This window comes from Apostichopus japonicus, chromosome 10 (genome assembly GCF_037975245.1).
Source record: "Apostichopus japonicus isolate 1M-3 chromosome 10, ASM3797524v1, whole genome shotgun sequence".
NCBI lineage: Eukaryota > Metazoa > Echinodermata > Holothuroidea > Aspidochirotida > Stichopodidae > Apostichopus > Apostichopus japonicus.
In genome coordinates this window covers 14,873,898-14,889,535 of record NC_092570.1, presented here as the reverse complement: position 1 = coordinate 14,889,535, position 15,638 = coordinate 14,873,898, and the positions used below count along the sequence as shown (strand labels likewise).

The 15,638-nt window shown below is 35.9% G+C and overlaps 1 protein-coding gene across 1 annotated transcript in view; it reads left to right on the top strand.

Annotated features, from left to right (window-relative positions):
* LOC139975285 (methylcrotonoyl-CoA carboxylase subunit alpha, mitochondrial-like) overlaps nt 1-15,439 on the top strand; it is a 344,390-nt gene extending 328,951 nt beyond the window's left edge. The window contains exons 6-18 of the mRNA XM_071983075.1: nt 485-606; nt 1,215-1,362; nt 2,390-2,511; nt 3,049-3,160; nt 3,642-3,723; nt 4,227-4,354; nt 5,370-5,553; nt 6,128-6,237; nt 8,259-8,478; nt 9,933-10,069; nt 11,113-11,256; nt 11,789-11,959; nt 13,094-15,439. Of these exons, the coding sequence (XP_071839176.1) occupies nt 485-606; nt 1,215-1,362; nt 2,390-2,511; nt 3,049-3,160; nt 3,642-3,723; nt 4,227-4,354; nt 5,370-5,553; nt 6,128-6,237; nt 8,259-8,478; nt 9,933-10,069; nt 11,113-11,256; nt 11,789-11,959; nt 13,094-13,192 (1,779 nt within the window). The 3' untranslated portion in view covers nt 13,193-15,439. The remainder of the gene's footprint in view (nt 1-484; nt 607-1,214; nt 1,363-2,389; nt 2,512-3,048; nt 3,161-3,641; nt 3,724-4,226; nt 4,355-5,369; nt 5,554-6,127; nt 6,238-8,258; nt 8,479-9,932; nt 10,070-11,112; nt 11,257-11,788; nt 11,960-13,093) is intronic.
* Nucleotides 15,440-15,638: the final 199 nt, after the last annotated feature.

The following is a 15,638-nucleotide window of genomic DNA, read 5'->3' as shown; positions in this document are numbered from 1 at the left end:
AAAATATCTTCAGGGTAGTAGAAAAGCTTCACAAGGCGTAATGAGGCTTTCTGTTTTTTTACGTATGAGCTTGGAAGTATCTTTTTCTTCTTTATCTGTGGCTCACAAGTTAAGTTTATGGATGCTGTGCAAATGACTGTCATCACAGCACAGTTGCCCTCTCATTATTACCTGTTCCCAGTCACTTGTTAATTGAGATATGGAGATGCTGCATTACTTTGAAGGTTTGGAAATTTTGTCAGTAATTAAAAATATTTTGATCCTAAAACACCATGTCTCTTTCTGGATACCAATATGCCCTTTACCAGGATACCAATCCCTTGAAAGTGTGATTAGAATATTTGTAAACCTTTATTTTTAGTGACCCACATTCATACCAAGTTGATTAAAAAACAAAGGATGTGATTTTCCATTCTAATTAATTCTTCTTTCAAAGTGCAAATATTTTCCTGACATAAGTTTTATCGCTCCATTACATCTGTAGGCAATCCATCCAGGGTATGGTTTTCTATCAGAAAACACAGAATTTGCCGATTTATGTGAAAAGGAAGGCAAGGTATTCGTTGGACCTCCCACAAATGCAATCAGAGATATGGGCATAAAAAGGTAATTATCAATGTAACCTTTTTTATTATAAATTCATATTTAATTTTCTTATATGTACACATAAGACACAATTGTGTTCTTACAGTTCTAAATGACAATACATATATATATATATATATATATATATATATATATATATATATATATATATATGTGTGCATATGTACATATGTAACAAATATTCAATTGATCACTTCCTGTATATTACGGTATAGGTATACTATATTATATATATATATATATATATATATATATATATATATATATATATATATGATATGCATTATTAAATTAAACATTAGTTATCATGTCTCAAATTATATACGTCTGTGACATCTCCATTCATAAACTAAGCATCATGTTATAAAGTTGCTCAGACAAGTAAAGTTGGTCACCATATCACTTCTCTGATTTTCACAAAATTTACAGCTCAGGTTCAGATATGATTACAACTTAGCAAACAGAAAGGGTCATTCTATCACTTCTCTCTTTCGCCAGTATTCATCGTTACATGTTATGATAAGAACTGCAGTTTTAAACTCTTGAATGTCTCTGGCACTTATTCAACTTGTTAAGTTTTTTTCTGTTTTTTGCTTTTATGTGTGAAGCACCTCAAAACACATCATGGCTGCCGCTGGAGTGCCAATTATTGAAGGTTACCATGGTGAGGACCAATCAGATGAGAGGTTACGACAGGAAGCAGAGAAGATCGGTTATCCAGTCATGCTTAAAGCTGTTCGTGGAGGTGGAGGAAAGGTGAACTGCGTATAATATAAATATCATTTTAAAGGGATGAAACTAGAATATTTCAGAAAATTTTCTCCATTTTAGATGTCCCACCTTTATCGTATTGCAAACTAGGTAAATATCCCAATATTAGGGCTCCACAGCACACACAAAAGTATAAACCGGACTGATCTTAAAACTATGAAAAAAGAGAAAATTTGATAAAACTTCAGCTACTCAGTAAACAGATAACTGGTGTATCTACTCAATAAAAATGTATCTGTTGTTTAATTGTTATAATTTTACATAAAATATCATTAATACAAATGATACAATTTTAAAAAGGACTCCATATTACCTTACCCCAGGGAACATGCAGCTTAGAACTGATCAGGCCATGTCAGTTTATTAAAAGAGATTTACACTGTCAGTAAAATTAAACAATAATTTAGTACTTATATTTTGAACTGCAGTTTTGAAGGCTCTGAATGTTCCTTTACAAAATTGTATGGTTCCTTTGTACACAAAATACTATACATCTTTGCACTTGCAATTTGTCCAGTTCACATAGCAATTGCCCAGTTTGCTCAGCAATTTGCCCAGTTTGCATAGCAATTTGCCCAGTTTTCATAGCATTGCATAGCAATTTGCCCAGTTTGCACAGCAATTTGCCCAGTTGGCATAGCTATTTGTCCAGTTGCACAGCAATTTGCCCAGTTTGCATAGCAATTTGCCCAGTTTGCACAGCAATTTGCCCAGTTTGCATAGCAATTTTCCCAGTTTGCATATCAATTTGCCCAGTTTGCATATCAATTTGCCCAGTTTGCATAGTAATTTGCCCAGTTTGCATAGCACTTTGCCCAGTTTGCATAGTAATTTGCCCAGTTTGCATAGCAATTTGCCCAGTTTCATAGTATTTTGCAATGCAATATCAGTTTAAATTAATCCTTGGTACAGTATGTGTTATTTTATGTTTTTTAACATGGTCAAGTTTAAGGTTTCTTTATACTTACTCATGGAGTCATGTCTTATCAAAGACTTTTTATTTCCTCAAAAGGGTATGAGGACAGTAGCCACACCCGAAGAATTTTCCGAAGCTCTTGAATCGGCCAGAAGGGAAGCCATGAAGTCATTTGATGATGACGTTATGCTGGTTGAGAAGTTCGTAGATACACCAAGGTATCGAAATCAGGTGTTTTCTGTCAATGTCGTACAATGGTTCTGACACAAGCTGATATGTATATGTCATTGAGTAGGTTGCAATGACCAATTATGTTACAGAAAACCAGAACAATCGTAATGGTTGTCAGGGATAGTGACTTACGGCACATGGTCATTGCTTACATTTTCCATCGATCTTTGTGCTGACAAGCTTAAAGGAAAATTGTCCTCAAAACTTGCTGTGAACTTAAACCAAGCTTTCTGCTTTTAAAGTTTAGAAAGATGACAGATGACTCAAGAAGCTGTTTTTGAATTTATCAATTTGAATAAATTACTAATTGATTTGTTATAGTCTCTATTAAAGGTAAAAAGAAACAATAGCAACAGTAACAGATTAGGGTGTTAACTGTTTCTATTGTTAGAACTGTACATAGTTTTTGGAGAAATAAAAAATTGACCTTTTCAAATCAATCCAATACTAAGTTCATCATAGTTGACGTTGAAATGCTTAAAGTAATGAAAACGTTTCTTAAATCTCATTCTTGTTTTCTCTAGGCATGTGGAAGTCCAAGTCTTTGGTGACAAGCACGGTAACTATGTGTACCTCTTCGAGAGGGACTGCAGCGTACAGAGAAGACACCAGAAGATTATTGAAGAAGCCCCAGCAGTAAGCAGTTCAGTCTTTCATTTGTGGCAATGTCCGTAAAGTTTATACTATAATTCATCATTAATACCCACCCCCTGCTCATCCCATCCATTCCTCTACTTCCCAAAAAAAATATTTAATTCTGTCATTGCCATCAATGAAAGATTTGTAAGAAATGGAAAGCTCTCTCCTATTCTAAATATAAGTATTAGGCTCCTTTCACCTCCACTTTCCTCTAAATATGAAATTGATGTAAACTCAGTTTCTTTGACTGTTCAGGGTGGGGAGGGGGTGGGGTGGATGGAGGGGCTGTAATAATGATACTTCTTGCTCAGGTATAAATATTGTTGTGAACATTATTTGGAATGTTGATTCGGTTTGAGATGAGCTATGCCTTTTAAATCCCCTCTCTGTAAACCCACCACCCCACCCCACCCCACACCTCACTTTTTTCCTCTCATTCATTCCTCTCCTGATCTGTTTACTTCCTTTGCAATTTCAGCCAGGGTTATCCGAAGAAGTGAGAAAGGAGATTGGTGAAGCTGCTGTCAGGGCCGCAAGAGCTGTTAGTTACGTCGGTGCTGGTAAGTTTTACTGCAGCCGTATCGCCTCTTGTGAGTTTACTCCAATCAATATGCCCCCTCCCCAATCCTTCCCTCTGGCTATGCCAATGGTCAAATGGTATTCAATCTACCTGGAATTCCATAAAGTGATCCATGGTTGTGAAAATCAGTCAGCGAAAATAAAAATGCTTCTGTACGTTCGGTTTGCAGATTATCATTCCTGTTCTTGAGTTGTTTTGCTACTTTTTGAGAGCAGAGTTATTTTATTTCATTTTTTTCTAGGTTTCTTTGATTGATTCAGGCATAGCCAGTCAGGAAATACTGAGTTAGAATTTAGTGTTCTCAACAGACTTGTTTACTGGTTGGATGAACAAACAAGCAAACAACTCCATGCAATAACTGATCCAAATCACTCATTCTAAGAGCGCCTATAACTTTTAAGGTATCAGAATTTAAGAAGAGAAAAATGTCTGTTCCGCCCGGTATCTTTGGCAATTTTACATGTTCATATTGTTGCTGGTCAGGTACCGTTGAATTCATCATGGACAAAGATCAAAAGTTCTATTTCATGGAGATGAACACGAGATTGCAAGTAGAGCATCCGGTCACCGAGATGATCACTGGGACTGATCTAGTCGAGTGGCAGCTAAGGGTGAGTCTTTTTCTTTTCATTGGCAGGGAATTAATTAGATTCAGGGGAAATAGCAAACGTCATTAACTTTAATGACGATTCTAACCTGATGTTTATGAAGAAGCACTTTCTGAAAAGGCTGTTTTCTACTTTTTAAACCTGGGCCAACATTTCATTAAATTATTTCTTGTATGGTGGTGGGGGGTGGGGGTGGTGTGGGGAGGAGGTTGGAGGAGAGCCTAATTCCTCATCCCTCTGTGACCCTGCATAGTAGTACCCCTCATGTCCTGTGAATTTGAGTAAAAGGCTCTGTGATTTCATATCTGCTGATCAAAGTAATATTTATTTTTGCTGCTATGCATCTGGGTTAATACTTGGTGGGTACATGTACGATACCATCTATTGGCCCAAATAACTATGGTGGAGGGGGGTGGGGAGAGCGGGGGGAGGGAAACTGTCAAGGGGAAATCCCATATTTGTCATAAATCATGTTATAGGGGTAAAAAGGACTACATCACAATTTATGAAAGATTACTTTGCAGAAAAAGGGATTACTTTGTAATAGATGAAAACATGGCATATCAAATAAGGGCATCTTATTAGTTACAGATTTGGCACCCACCATTTAACCATTTCTTTGGTGGCAATGGTTATATCTGGTGGCTTGTACATAGAGAAACACGATCGTTCTTTCATGGTGCTCCCTTTTTCACCTCCTGAAGTATTTGAGAAAGTGTTACCTTTTTTTTAAGGAATACCCCCTGACCCTTTGGATGAGTAACTGAGTCAAGTGTTCATAGAAGCAGGAATTCTAGCATAAATTAACATACATTGCTGTCCTTTTAAGTTTAGTATTTGAATACTAGTAACAAAAGAGATTAAAAGCTTGATATTAACAACTCTATCTTTCCTCTGGCAGGACTAACTTGAACCAAATACTTTGTAATTTCTCTTAACTATATTCAGTGTGGTAGATTGTTACTTAATTTTCTCCCCCCCCCCCCACCATCCTCTTTAATTCCACATATTTATTCAGGTGGCCGGGGGTGAGGTCTTACCCCTCAACCAGGATCAGTTGTCTCCGAGGGGTCACTCCTTTGAGGCCCGTATATACGCCGAGGACCCTGACAACAATTTCTTGCCCGGTGCTGGGCCACTTATTCATCTCTCAACTCCGGAGCCAAGTGAAGATGTCAGGATAGAGACCGGAGTCAGACAAGGTTTGGTTGGGGCTTTAAAATTGTTTAGTTTTAGTCTAGAAATTATTTAAAGCTGGTATTTTTTGTTTGTTGGGGGGGGGAGGCGGTGGGGGATATCTTGAATATTTATATTATTCTTGAGATCAAGTATGAAATGAATGTGCAGATTCATTTCTCAAAACTTAAATTATAATAAATATGTTATAGAAATAAAACTTGGACTGATAATTTTGGTGTCTTTTTAACAGTCTACAACATATTAAAATTAATTTAATGCCTAAGAGGTCATCCCTTAAAACCCTGACAACGATTTGATTTCATTGCCAATAAACTGGTTGACTGTCATTCAAGTTGCTACCTGTTCCTGACCATACCCTGCCTATGCCTTTGATTTCTCTGTCTTTTTATTTTTTATTTGTTTTAGGTTTTGTAAAGCGCCTAGAGGCCTTTTGGTATTTGGCTATATTGGGAACTTATTATTATTATTATTATGATAATTATTATAAGGCGCTTTGGCAAGACTGTTTTTCTTCTCTTCTTTTTTTTGGTGACCTACGACATTTTATGAATATTAATTTTTCTTTTTCTCCTCCAGGTGATGAGGTCACTATTTTCTACGATCCAATGATCGCCAAATTAGTTGTCTGGTCCTCAGACAGATCTTCAGCTCTGAACAAACTCAGACAATCCCTCAGTCAGTATCATGTTAGTATTAGTCTTTATATATCTCTTGAAAATATTCTCAAATTGTCGGCATTTCATGATGTCCTCAGCTAAAAACTCAAATATCATTCTGATTGTACTATTGTTTTACTTTGTAACAAATTTAGCTCAGACCAGAATCAGTCAAGTTAATAACCTTAATATGTGTACCTCCCCATCATCATCATCATCATCATCATCATCATCATCATCATCATCATCATCATCATCATCATCATCATCATCATCATCATCATCATCATCATCATCATCATCATCATCATCATCATCATCATCATCATCATCATCATCATCATCATCATCATCATCATCATCATCATCATCATCATCATCATCATCATCATCATCATCATCATCATCATCATCATCATCATCATCATCATCATCATCATCATCATCATCATCATCATCATCATCATCATCATCATCATCATCATCATCATCATCATCATCATCATCATCATCATCATCATCATCATCATCATCATCATCATCATCATCATCATCATCATCATCATCATCATCATCATCATCATCATCATCATCATCATCATCATCATCATCATCATCATCATCATCATCATCATCATCATCATCATCATCATCATCATCATCATCATCATCATCATCATCATCATCATCATCATCATCATCATCATCATCATCATCATCATCATCATCATCATCATCATCATCATCATCATCATCATCATCATCATCATCATCATCATCATCATCATCATCATCATCATCATCATCATCATCATCATCATCATCATCATCATCATCATCATCATCATCATCATCATCATCATCATCATCATCATCATCATCATCATCATCATCATCATCATCATCATCATCATCATCATCATCATCATCATCATCATCATCATCATCATCATCATCATCATCATCATCATCATCATCATCATCATCATCATCATCATCATCATCATCATCATCATCATCATCATCATCATCATCATCATCATCATCATCATCATCATCATCATCATCATCATCATCATCATCATCATCATCATCATCATCATCATCATCATCATCATCATCATCATCATCATCATCATCATCATCATCATCATCATCATCATCATCATCATCATCATCATCATCATCATCATCATCATCATCATCATCATCATCATCATCATCATCATCATCATCATCATCATCATCATCATCATCATCATCATCATCATCATCATCATCATCATCATCATCATCATCATCATCATCATCATCATCATCATCATCATCATCATCATCATCATCATCATCATCATCATCATCATCATCATCATCATCATCATCATCATCATCATCATCATCATCATCAGTTCGACCTCGGTCAACCATTATCATCATGAGGGGTAAGAGAAGTTGGCCGGACAATAACCTGGCATCGAGATTTCCAGTCATTTCTGTCTTCCATAAGGGTTGCTAGCTTACACGTACTTTCAGCCCCACTGTCCTCTAGTAGGAAATGCAGGAAGGTTTTATGCCTTGCACCAGGGGTACCATGTTTTGGCTCCCAGAGAATGAACTTGTTGGCTGCTTCTTCTGGGTGTCGGTGGTAGTGACCAGCTGCTCTAAGTCTTTGTTCTCTGATTTTCATGGACACCTTTGGAAGATCGCCATAAAGCTGTGTGTTGGGTATCTTCTGTTTCCAACTAATATCAAGGGCAGCCCTCAGTAATCGTTTGTAACAACCGTCTATGTTTCTTTCCAGTTGCTTGGTAATAGTCCATGTTTCAGAAACATACAGGAGTACTGGCTCAACTAGAGTCAGAAAAACATTGACTTTTGTTTCTCTAGGAAGTCCCGACTTCCAGATCTTACTTAGCTTGTTCACAGCTTGCCATGTTTGGCCCTTGCTCACATGAATGTTGCCTGTTTCACAGATGGATGGTTAAATTGAACCGACATTTGTAATAAATTTAGCGAAAGTGCCCAGACGTTGCCCCTGTTTATTTTTACAGGTGGTCGGTCTGAAGACGAATATCAGATTCTTGGACAGTTTAGCAGCTCATCCTGAATTTCAGGAAGGCAATGTCCATACGGAGTTCATCCCCTTGCATGAGAAATCACTGTTTCCAGAGAAGGGGTACCCTTTGGATTCATCTCTTTGCCAGGCAGCTTTAGCTCTCTTACTCAGTGAAGATCAAGCAAGCCAGCAACTGAGTCAGGTCGAAGAAGGAGGTGAGATATTTTTTTTTCTTTTCTCTCGCCTTGTTTGATGAGTTATTATTGAAACTTTTTGGAAATGATTGACACATGAGTAGAATGACACGTGATATGTTTCTGTTTACCATAATGGTATGTTGCAGGACATTTCGGGTGGTACATGTGGAATATGGGAGAAAAATGTAGGCTAAGTAGGATTTTTGGCATAAGAATACACTTTATTTTCTTTAAGGACTGTGGCGATGTTGCAGGAATCACATAGCTCATTACAATGCTACTGTGCTACAGTGTAATAAACTGTCTTAAAGCTTACATAAAGAAGCATTCAAGCACTCCCATGGCTTGTACTGACAACTGATCTTCTATTGTTGCATTTGAGTCCCTAATGGCTTTCCATGTTGCAGGAATCACATAGCTCATTGCAATATTACTGTGGTACAGTGTAACACACTGTCTTAAAGTTTACATAAAGAAGCATTCAAGCACTCCCATGGCTTGTACAGACAACTGATCTACTATTGTTGTATTTAAGTCCGTAATGGCTTTCCATGTTGCAGGAATCACAGAGCTCATTACAATACTACTGTGGTACAGTGTAATAAACTGTTTTAAAGCTTACATAAAGAAGCATTCAAGCACTCCCATGGCTTGTACTGACAACTGATCTTCTATTGTTGCATTTGAGTCCCTAATGGCTTTCCATGTTGCAGGAATCACATAGCTCATTACAATACTACTGCACTACAGTGTGATAAACTGTCTTAAAGTTTACATAAAGAAGCATTCAAGCACTCCCATGGCTTGTACTGACAACTGATCTTCTATTGTTGCATTTGAGTCCCTAATGGCTTTCCATGTTGCAGGAATCACATAGCTCATTGCAATATTACTGTGGTACAGTGTAATACACTGTCTTAAAGTTTACATAAAGAAGCATTCAAGCACTCCCATGGCTTGTACAGACAACTGATCTTCTATTGTTGTATTTAAGTCCGTAATGGCTTTCCATGTTGCAGGAATCACATACAGTAGCTCATTTCAATACTACTGTGGTACAGTGTCATGAACTGTTTTAAAAAAGCTTATGTAAAGAAGAAGCCACGGCTTGCACTGACCACTGATCTCCTATTGTTGTTGTCGTATTTAAGTCTGTAATGGCTTTCCATACTGGAATCATTTGTAACAGGTGGCCGGGTTGAAGGGTTGAAACCGTAATGAGTTCTGCTTTATTGTACACAAATTAGAGCTAAACTAGACCTAGTGAGGCATTTAACAGTTTGCAGTGGCCCCTATTAAATATAATTAATCGATTTTTAAAAGAGATTGGAATAATTTGCATTATTGTTTATACCATTATCGTCTTTTATTTAGTCGATCGTTGTATGGCCGGTGATTCGTTTATGTTTGTTTTGTTATTTTGGCATGAATCAGTAATATTCTTGCTCATTTTTTTTTTGTTTTTTTGGCAGATCCTTTTTCACCATTCAATTCTGCCGATGGATTGAGATTCAACACACTTCTAAAAAGAGATATAGTTCTGTTACAAGGAGACGAAAAGATTACTGTTTCTGTTACATACAATGCGGATAAAACCTTTTCATTACAGGTAAAACATCCTTCAAATGGCTGCCTCGTGTTTGCCAACTAACGTATCATGTCCAGCTAATAGTCCAGCTTTTGTTACAATACATTCCTGATAAACCTGGATTTGTATTTGTAACAAAAAGATACTGTTCCACTAGCAAAACAAAAATTGCCTCAAATTCCTTAAGGTCTTTACAACTTTCAAAATGATATCATTGTGTTTAGGAAATAAAAACTTAACAATGGTGGTAACAACACTCAAATGTGGTAGTTGGGTGAGTTAAATTTAATAGTTAAATGTTGTTTGACTAAACCTCACTAATTAAGCACCATTTGCAAAGAAATATTTTGGTAAAAATTTAAACTTTTAGGGAACGTTTACGCCGTACTATACTGGTGTATAAAAGCTGAAAATACATCGCCACTTGGTATGTACTATCCCTCTTAAAACTCCAAAAGTTTCTTCTACGGGGAGGGGTGAGACAGTATGTCCGAGGAGGGGTCATGCCCCTCACCTGCACTCTGTCCCACTTTTAAACACACATAGATATGGTAGTCCTAGGTCCAGTACAAACTCTGCTGTTAGTTTACAATATCACAATTGATAAACCCTGATTTGGTGCTCTTTTCAAAGCATCAATGTTTAGCATGGACTGACATGGACATATCCGTAGCATTTGCATATCAGAGTTAAGACAGAGGATATTATTGCTCTTGCATCTCCGCTGACTGGAGGTATCGGATGGATCAGAAATATTTTATAGCATTTGTACGGAGGCGAAGCTTGCTGGAAGTACCAGGGATGCAAGTAGCGTGATAAAAATTAAAAACAAACTTCATGTTTTATATCAAAGTTTACTCAATTTTAAATTGTGCCACTCAGAATTCACATAACATGTTTACTGTGTAGGTCTGTTATAAGAAGTCAATTTTCAGCTTTTATATTTAAGTATGATAAATGAGTAAACGATCAATACATTATCGACGAGTCAGTTCAAGAGAAATCGTTGAGAGTAGCGAAGACTTATTTAACTAACAAATTTAGGTTTTTTTTTTTCTTGTCAGGTTGGTGAAAGAACATACATTGCATCAGGCACATTGCATAATCTTGCTGGGTCAACTGTACTGGTCAGTAGCATCGATGGCCAACTTACTCAGGCCAAAGTAGTCCTACATGAAGGGAATGTAGTTCTGTTTCTGCCTGACCAGGTAATAAAAACTACCAACGGATTAATTTGGACATGTAATTACAAAAATCTGAGCAAAAGAAATTTGGAAGTGAATTTATGGAAGTGCTAAGAAATTTGTAGCAAGGGCTATTCAGGGCTTATGATTACATTGTTGAAAACAAAATTATATTTAGCTAGGTTTTCTTGATCCTACTTTTCATTCTATAATGTTTTTTCAAAAATTTTTTATATATGTTAAGATTTGATGGTAGTCAACAACAAGGAAAGAAAAATATGTCAGTTTTTGTTCTCTAGTTGAGTCTAATCCTAAATAAAGTAGTCAATGCAAAACATATATAGATATGTATATATATATTTAAATAAATAAATATAAACCAAAAAAAAATAATAAATAATAAATCAATAAATAAAACCAATAATTCAATCAATATTATTGAAATTAATATAAACGAGGTTAAGACAAGTAAATGCAAGATCCGTCATTAAAGTACATGATAAAAAGAATTGATGCTCTCAGAGTAACAATTTTTAATCTTTAAATGACGTTGCAGGTCGGTAGTACAGACTTTGCCCTCCCGGTACCAGAGTACATCGACTCGTCCAGCGGTGGAGCCAGCGACAGGGCCCCCATGCAGGGAAAGATAACCCACGTATACGTCAAGCCAGGAGAAGATGTCACCAAAGGTCAACCCCTGGTTGCCATGGAATCAATGAAAATGGAGGTAAGAAAAACAAAGCTACTTATTTTTCAATGTATTTGTTTTACCTAACAAAAATTATCGCTGTTTATGTGACTTGAGTTGTATGGTTAACAGCTGCGTGCTGATGAAAAATATAAAAAAGTTTTGTAAAAACCGGCATAGAAAAAAGAATCTTAAATATTCATATTTAATCATTGGAGGAGATGGGGGGTTTTTTCGGGAAGATAATGACCATTTCAGACTTACAAACTCTTAATGATATTAGGATTGTTATAGCGAATATTATCATTAAGGCTACAAGTCACACAATAGATCTTTCATGATGACAAAGCGGTGCATTATTTATCGTAACTTACAATTTTGGAGATGAAATTTGTTGTCGTCTTACTAGTATCCTATGATTACAGCATGCAGTGGTGAACTCATGTTGCAGATTTCTCATTTTTTTAATAACTCCAAGCAGATAAATCTCATTTCGTACCCCAAGTAAACTCAATTTGTTTAGTTTCCACACTATGTATGTTTTCAGTGTATATTGGGTACAAAAGTGTTCGCAAAGCCGAAGCCACAGAATGCTTGAAGATTTAAGCAAATACAAACAGTGCGTGATAGATAATTAATGTATGGATATTAAATATATATTATTATATATTATCATTATTATATTATTATATATTATATTTGTCGAAGAAATTTGTGGGCAGGAATCTCCCAGAATATAGTAACATATAATGAATAAAGTGAAATTAAAAACATAAAGGGTTGGTATTACGAGAGAAAATAAAATTAAGAACAGATTACAGAGAAGACACAATTCTAAATATTCATCAATTCTAAACCTGATAAGGTAGAAGGTGGGTTGTTCACTACAGTCAATACCGTTAACATGTTACAAAGGTTTTAAGAATTCTTTGTTACTACAATGGTTTCATTGACTAATTGATTTCAACAGCCCTTTAAATTTTTGTAGGACTACACTTTGATTTGAAAAAAAAGCAACCTTCCTTCACTTTTTTGGACAACCGAGATACTACTTGCAACAAGTTTTATCGTTTCTGCTAATTTTTTATTTACATTAGCTGTTCTCTCGCAATCCCAGTACACCCTGGTTCATGTATCTACTTTTTTCCCTTTTTTTTCTGTTTCCTTCGCTAGTATGTCATTCGAGCTCCCAAAGATGGCAAGGTTGAAGACATCCTCGTTGCTTCTGGTGACTCCGTTGCTCAAAACGCTAAGCTGGTGGTAATGGAGTAACTCCTCAGAATCATGCAGTATTATCTTTCCCCCCTGAAATACTGAAAATAGAAATGCCAGAAAGTTGGACAGAAATCTAGTGATGAGTCGCGGGTTAATTTATTTATGCAAGCAAGTCTTTTCCAGGAGCTTGCATTCAATTCTTCCACCCCTGACATCCCCCCTACCCCCCCAGCCATGCTCACCCTACCCTTCCCTCTGTACCACCCTGTCTTGCTCCAGATGCTTCCATACGAAGATCTATTCAGATTTAATGTTTATTTTTTATGCACAACTTGTCAGGTGAAAACGAGAGGTAAAAAATCATGCCCCATTTCAGCACTCACCACAATCTTCATGAAGAAGGCCCTAATACAGGATTGAGGGCAGGATTCTTAATTAGCAATAACATGCCTGTTTCTGTGCACAAAATGCGATATAACCCAACAAGCATGGGGGTATTCCTTCAGTTTACTTCATGAGTGTGTTTATGAGATTAAACACTTACGTTTACTGTTTTATATGGACCAACCAAAGTGAACAGTGTGCTGGTATGACAGAACTATCTTCCACTTTTAACTTATTTTTACAAACTTTCCGTCATTTGAATACTGCCATGGCTGTGTTATGCCATGTATTGTTACACTGGAGGATAATTCAATCCCCTTACTTGGGTTATGCACAAAGTGTTAGCACACAAGATGAAAAAGAACTGGTACCAGCATTAATATAATAATTAAAGGTCCACTTCCATCTAGTCATCCAAAAATAATGATTGAAATTTATGTAAATTACATAACATCGTTCTTCCTATGATAATTATAACGATTGCAAGACCAAAATATATAAATTTGAAATCAACGTTTAGATTCTGTTATGGGAAAGAATCATTTTGGAGTTATCGTGTGGAACATCTCCCAAACTAAAATAGGTTTTGAAGACAACTTTTTAGTTTAAACTTTTCTTTTGAAGGTTTTTGAAAATGGTCGGTTAATTGTTTTTGAAAATGGTCGGTTAATTGTTTTGTGACATGTAACAATTGGCCGCAAAGCTGCTGGAAAATAATGCAAGAAATTGTGTATGTTTGTACGTGAAAGCAAATTTAGATGATACTTTCTCATATCCATTATTATCTGAAAAATATTGGATATATATGCATGTCCCACCTTTGTGTTTATCAACCACTTGGTAATTAATGACTTGTTTGAGAATTCAAACAGTTGATAGATACAGTCTGTTCATGTGAAAGTAGAAAAGACCAAATCATGTTATACTTGGAACTTAGCCAAGGTAAAAATTTACTTAAAAGACTTAATGGGCTGGAAATGGCACAAACTGTTTAATGTGAGGTGGTCAGTTTTTCACATCTTCATGTCCCCAATCCCTCCCCCTCCCCTCCCCCCCCCCCCCCTATTTCATTGCACTGCTGTGTTCAAGTTCAATTCAAAATACTTTTAACTCCTTAAGGCAGCCCTACTGGGATTCAAGTATTTATTGAGAAGTTTTCCTAATGTTTCAAAAAATTATAACAAAGTATTTTTGGTGCTTGTGATGTCTTCTCATAACTGGTAAAACCCTTAAACGAAAGACAATGTCGGAGATTCGAAAGGAATGATCATACAGAGCTTGTTAAATGAAATGAGATTGATCAAACTCACAGCTTCATAACTTGTTCTGTTGTTGAGATATAAAATGTTGCACTTTACTTAATACTTCAAATGACTGCATTTTATCATATTCTGTGACATTTGTGATACATGGACCATGCCTATTAAAACTGCTTGTGTTTTTCATTAAAATTGAAAAGATTCATTTATCTTGCATCATAGTTTGACATCACACATTACTGCAGGATGTACTTACCCTAACATAATAAATAATTTAAAAAAAATGATATCTCAGCAAACAGGACACGCTATCAAAACAGGAGTCAGACAAAAAAAAAAAATTCTTTTTAAATATTCTGTATCATATTTCTTGTTTCCTTTTGATTTTAGACTTTGCTATTGCTTTGAGGACATAATTAAATTAATTATTTCTTGCCAGCATTATCCAAATTAAAAAACACTGTGATTTTTATCAGGAAGATTAAATGCGACTTTCATCTATTTTCACGTTTCTATCATTAGATTTGAGGTGTATTCCCCTGTCACTGTAATTCTTCAAATACAATGACTCCCAGAATGCTGATTTAAGTGTAAATGTGAAAAGTTGCTGCATGGCATTACCTTGTAAAAGATTATAATAAATATATGAACCTAACTTAAAGGATATGTTTTGTTTTGTACTTTATTAGGTGTTCACTTTATACTTTTGGTTGTTTACTTTTGTATTTATTACCTTATTTTTCTTTAGTAAGGTTGTTTACTCCCATATCCATGTACCAATGTGAAAGTAACCCTCATGATTAGGGTCGGACGTGTTTTTATGTTACGTATCGATGCAGTTTTCAAGTGCAAACAAATTC